The sequence below is a fragment of the Dendroctonus ponderosae genome, unplaced genomic scaffold (assembly GCF_020466585.1).
Source record: "Dendroctonus ponderosae isolate FM_Combo_2020 unplaced genomic scaffold, Dpon_F_20191213v2 Dpon_F_20191213_6, whole genome shotgun sequence".
Taxonomy (NCBI): Eukaryota; Metazoa; Arthropoda; class Insecta; order Coleoptera; family Curculionidae; genus Dendroctonus; species Dendroctonus ponderosae.
Window position 1 is genome coordinate 3,647,058 of NW_026018814.1, and position 5,264 is coordinate 3,652,321.

Below are 5,264 nucleotides of genomic sequence, written 5' to 3' on the forward strand. Positions count from 1 at the left end.
GTGGCCTCTTCTCATGAACTGGGCCGAGATGCTGGTTCTGTTTCAACGCTGCAGCGCAAACATCAGAACTTCATGCAAGACCTACAGACGCTTCAGAGCCAAGTGCAACAGATCCAAGAGGAATCGGCCAAGCTTCGAGCCAGCTATGCGGGCGACGGAGCTAAAGAGATCACAAATAGAGAACAAGAAGTGGTGTCTGCATCGGCCAGTTTGTAAATGGTTTGCGAGCAGCGCAAAGGAAAACTGGCCGATACTGGCGATCTGTTCAAGTTCTTTAACCTAGTGAGGACGCTGATGCAATGGATGGACAACGTGGTGGGCCAAATAAACACCAGCGAAAAGCCGCGCGACGTCGGCGGCGTTGAACTGTTGATGAGCAATCAGAACAGCCATCAGGCAAACTTAAAAGTTGTCCACACGTTCACCGTTTGGCCAGATATAACCATGATCCAAGAATTACCTAATCGGGGCGATCAGCGTTTAGAAGGGGGGCAGTGTAACGGAAATCGCCTGGGGTACTCACGTTTGAAATGGAGGGATCAAAATTCATGGTGTTTCAGTAAATGGGAGCCCCATTTGCGCCCCACTTACTGTCAAATATGACACTGACCAGTTCACCAGTGTCAAATATGACACTGACTGTTCTGGAGATTTCGAGAACCAGACAGGGGGAGTGAAGTGACAGGAGCGACCGGGTGCAGAAGAGGTTGAACCCCGTGAGTCGGAAGAGCGAGTTTTCCGTCGGTTACTGTTATTGTTTGTGAAGTTGACGGTAACTTTGAAGTTAGCTTGTTCCTGTTCCGTAGTTAAAGTTATACCGAGGTGAATAAAAGTTGGAAGCTGAAGAAAGAGTTTGATACTCGGCCATCCACGGTACAATAGAGATCGCACTTGACGTTTGACTGACTACATACCGGTGACTTTAGGTTCCATGTTGGGGCAAAAAGTGGCGGCTAACATCATGGGAAGACCCGGCACGTTGGGCATCAGCGTCGTTTGCCGCAAGCGCAGACTGGTGCCGTCCACTGATTGGCCCACGGAAGCAGCCACTAATAGTCTGCAGAACACAATACAATATTTACGCACTTTCAGGACGAATTTCACATGCCCGCTCACCTGCCATGCCGGCTCTCTGGCTCGGTGTCTAGCAACACCGTGTTGATAGAACTGCCGTCGATCTTAACGGATTTAGAGTTCGACATCGAGATGCAGCCGTACACACTTGCTTCAAGAGGACTGAAGGGGCCGCGCAGAGGTGCAATTATTGCATCGCTGGCGCTTACATTTGGATCGACAAAGTCGGAGAAGCTAATTATTTTTTCCACTCCATCCAAGCGCTGTGCTTCCTCCGAGGGATTATGGGCGCTCTGGATCTGCAGTCTGCGGTCGTGGTCGCACTGAAAAACGACTGCTCAGTTTTGTCGCGGGCGCAAATTAACCCTTACTGACCTTCGAAAGGTAACTGGGCGAGCTCTTGTCCGCAAATCCTTCCCTGATCAAGTAATCGTTCAAGGACAGGTCCTTTATGGGGTTTCGGTACAGGTCCAACTCTACCACCTCGTTGACCACGGAATAAACCTATGGCAGCCTACTCTCAGCGAATTTTTCTAAGCTAGAATGCCTCTCAACATCGTACCTCGCCATAGAGCAAAATGCCGTTGCTCCAGCGTCGAAAGTGGCCGTTCACCTTCTCATGCCAGACCCCTAGAGGGTTGTGCCTATAGGCCGGCTTGATTCCATGCATAATGCACTCGTACGCCAACGGGGGGATGAAGCACTGCGGGCGTTGCGGCAAATAAAACAGTTCTTCCGCTAACGCTTCCTGCATGTTGCCGTAGTCGATGAATAACACCTGAAACCGCCCAAATGGCCTTTAGAGATCAACCGGCCGGCTCAAGAATGAACGTACCTCGTTGCTACGACCAGCTGAAGCCGTGAGCCTGCACCGATAAAACAGTCCATCTTGCCTAAAGCGTGTGGCATAGACCTTGCCAATCTTCAGCGGCTCGTCGACTTTTTTCAGCACTTGCTTGTTGAGCGCCTCCTCGATCTGTTGCAGCAGCTCGTTCGTTCTGTCGTCGGCATTCTGCGCCCAGAAGTGGCCGGCATCGATGTAGGCTGCAATGTGCAACTGGATAAATTGGGTGCAAGACGCAGGCAGCGCCGTGTATTCTATGGTGGAGAAGCAGTTTGGAGTGACTTCGATGGGGGCGCTGTTGGTGCTGTGTGCTTTATGACGCTCAGCAAAGTCCCAGGCCTGTTTGGGCGGCAACAGCTTTAACTGAAAGTTGTACTTTAACTGTCTGCGCCGAATGGCTTCGTAGACTGGGCGGGGAATACGGCCAGGGGCGCACGCCAACCCGCTAAATCCGTCAACGTTGACGGGAAGTGGCTCGCCTGAGTTGCTCTTGAACTCCACGAAGATTTTCGTGCTGCCATCGAAGCCGATGTGGACGTCGGCCTTGTCGTCCAGATCCTGTACCAGACGCTTGATTTGCCTTACGTAAATGTGCCCGGGCTGCTTCGGATCCAATCCGCTTAGGTACACCGTGTTGAAGGGACATCGACCGGCCACCGTCTTGACCGCCTCTCTTTCGCTCTCCAGCTCTCCGTTTGCGGGCTTAATAAAGAAGTTCGGGTAAAACGCCCCGGCCATGATAACCTTGAGCACTGTGGGCTTCTCGGTGCGCGTCAGATTAATCTTTCCCGGACCCGCAGTCTCTCGGATTTGCAGTCTCTCCAGACGCTGATGGATCTCGGTGACCAGCAGTTTCCACTCTCGCAGGCCCTTGAGGTTCACTAAGTTTCTCTTACACCATTCCAGCTCGCTGTTGCGACTCCCAAATGAGTTGTCGCGCGTCTTCGTCTGCCACACCGTGTACAAGTTCAGTAGGGCGATGAGATCGCTGCAGGACCCGTCCGCCCACAGGAGGATCTTTCGGTACGCTTCCAGGCGTTTTTGATACGGGATTGAGAAGATATTTTGAATCGAACATCCGGCTGCAATGACGACCGTCTCGTCCAGGCAACTGAACAGTTGTCCCAAGATAATCAGCTTGGACAAATGGACGTCGACAGGTAGACTGGCCATCAACTGGCCCATAAACGTTATGTCGCCATCAGACGTGGATGAGATGCCGCGGCAGGTGCGCAACATCGCTCCAATCTCCTTCAAGTGCCAGAGCGTAGACTGGATGTTCTTTAGGTTGGGCGGATTCAAGGCCAGAGCCAGCGTCTGAGCGGGCGTTTCGCTCAGACCGAGCATCTTGGCCTGCAGCACGGTCCGCTCCAGAGGCGCCCTCAGAATCTCCGGTAAGCTGGTCCGTTGCATTTCCACGCTGTAGAATTCTTTGGAGACCAGGCGGTAGATTCTTCCGTCGCATGTGCGCCCCACTCGGCCGGCCCTCTGTTCGCAATTCACATGCGAAGCCCATTCCAGCTTGAGGCTCATGTATTTGGTCACCGGATCGACGGTCATCACCTTGGTGAGACAGAAGTCGATCACGTAGCAGGTGTCCGGCACTGTGACCGAACTCTCCGCGATGTTCGTCGAGAGAATTATCTTTCTGTAGCCGGGCTTGGGGCGTTTGAAGGCCTGGGCCTGCTCATCATTGGGCAACGACGAGTGCAATGGAATGATGTCCCATTTCAGCCGCTTCACAGTCGAGTGAGGATCCGCCAGTTGGCCCTCTTGTAGCAGCAATTTGTGGGCTTCCTCAATTTCATTGATTCCTGGTAGGAAGACCAGGACGCTTCCGAAATTCACGTTATCGTCGCCGTCAATATTTGAAGACATCTTGTCGAAGACTCGCACCAGAAAAGCAAACTCTCTCCAGGTAGCCGCAGGAATCTCTGGCTTGCCTATGTCGAACTTGGCCATCTGAAACAAAAGTGTCACGATTGCTAAGCAAAGCACATCCGAACCCACCTCGCCCCTGAAGACCGATATCTGGTCTAAGTAGAAGACGGTCTTCGTGTACTGCGACGGTTTGTTGACTTTTAGGATGGGTGCCGAAATGATCTGGCCAGCCACCTGTCGGCGGAAATAATGCGCAAAGTCTTCCGCATTTATGGTGGCCGACATCAAGATAACCTGCAGAAGACGTGTTAATTCCAGATAGTAATTCACGAAAGTTTGATATCTACATGCCTTCGTGTTGAAAGAATCTCCCCTTTCGCTGAACAAAAACTTGCGCACAATCAACAGCAGAAAGTCGAGCTCCTGGTTCCGTTCATGAACTTCGTCGATGATGATGTGCGTGTATTCGCGAAGGCTTCCTTTGCGGATCAGTTTCTGTAGCAAAATGCCGATCGTCATGTAGGTGACGATCTGATTTTCGGATATTTTCTTCTCCAACGCCACCTGTAAATGAAAATTTAATTTTAATTACAAAAACAAACCGTTGCAACCCCAAATATTCACCTGATATCCACAAACAGTCCCCAACGTCCATCCTCGCTCCTCACAAACGCGCTTGGCTACATTGATGGTAGCAATTTTCCTTGGCTGTGTCACCACAATGTTGCAGTACTCGTTCTTCAGCCTTAAATCGTCCATAATCATTTGGGGCACTTGAGTAGTCTTGCCTAAAACCAGCGAATCCACTTAAAACCATGGCCAGATAGTTAAGGTGATGCACTTACCACAGCCGGTGGCACCTTGGATGACGATAACCTGGTTCAAGTCGATTCTTGACAATATCTGCGACCGTTGAGAATCAATTGGCAAATCCGGCTTCATGTCGGAAGAGACGGTGAAGTTGTGCTTCTGGTATACTTCCGCTGGATCGGATTTTCCTTGGGGCGAGAGGCACGGGACCAAGTCCCCGATAGAACTCTGGATTAAGCAACAGAGTCATGATCGAATCAATGGCAGGTCAAAGTTTACTTACCACATCTTCCCCGAATCCGCTAGTTTGCACGGAAGGTCCCTTGGCATATTTCTTCAGCTCAGCTTTAACGAACTCCTGCTCATAGTCACTGAGATCTTCACTTTCGGAGGAAGAATCCACTTGCGGATCGTCAAGGGCGCAATTAGCTAGCGCTCCATTCACTTTGCCAATTGGATAAGGCCGCCTCTTACTAGCATTTTCCAGCAAAGTCAGCATGTTGACCTGGGTCAAGCCTTAACCGGCCACAAGGCACTGAGTATTCCAAAAGAGCGTAGGCAACTATAATCGAGTACTTCTTGCCTTAGTCAAACACCCCACCAGAGACAAGTGTTTGTCTCTGACCCCCTTAACCGTCTAAGCTTCTTCAAGCAG

At 51.1% G+C, this 5,264-nt stretch overlaps 2 protein-coding genes across 2 annotated transcripts in view; one reads left to right on the plus strand and one right to left on the minus strand.

Moving 5' to 3' along the window:
* LOC109534156 (dimethyladenosine transferase 1, mitochondrial) overlaps positions 1 to 5,264 on the plus strand; it is a 179,795-nt gene that overhangs the window by 126,099 nt on the left and 48,432 nt on the right. The gene's annotated exons all lie outside the window — the stretch shown is intronic.
* LOC109534111 (probable ATP-dependent RNA helicase spindle-E) overlaps positions 1 to 5,264 on the minus strand; it is a gene marked incomplete at its 5' end in the record, with an annotated part of 7,716 nt that extends 2,452 nt beyond the window's left edge. The window contains 10 exon segments of the mRNA XM_019899669.2: positions 915 to 1,057; positions 1,117 to 1,397; positions 1,450 to 1,578; positions 1,637 to 1,852; positions 1,910 to 3,880; positions 3,929 to 4,093; positions 4,151 to 4,363; positions 4,424 to 4,587; positions 4,645 to 4,837; positions 4,893 to 5,264. Coding sequence (XP_019755228.2) covers positions 915 to 1,057; positions 1,117 to 1,397; positions 1,450 to 1,578; positions 1,637 to 1,852; positions 1,910 to 3,880; positions 3,929 to 4,093; positions 4,151 to 4,363; positions 4,424 to 4,587; positions 4,645 to 4,837; positions 4,893 to 5,108 — 3,691 coding nt within the window.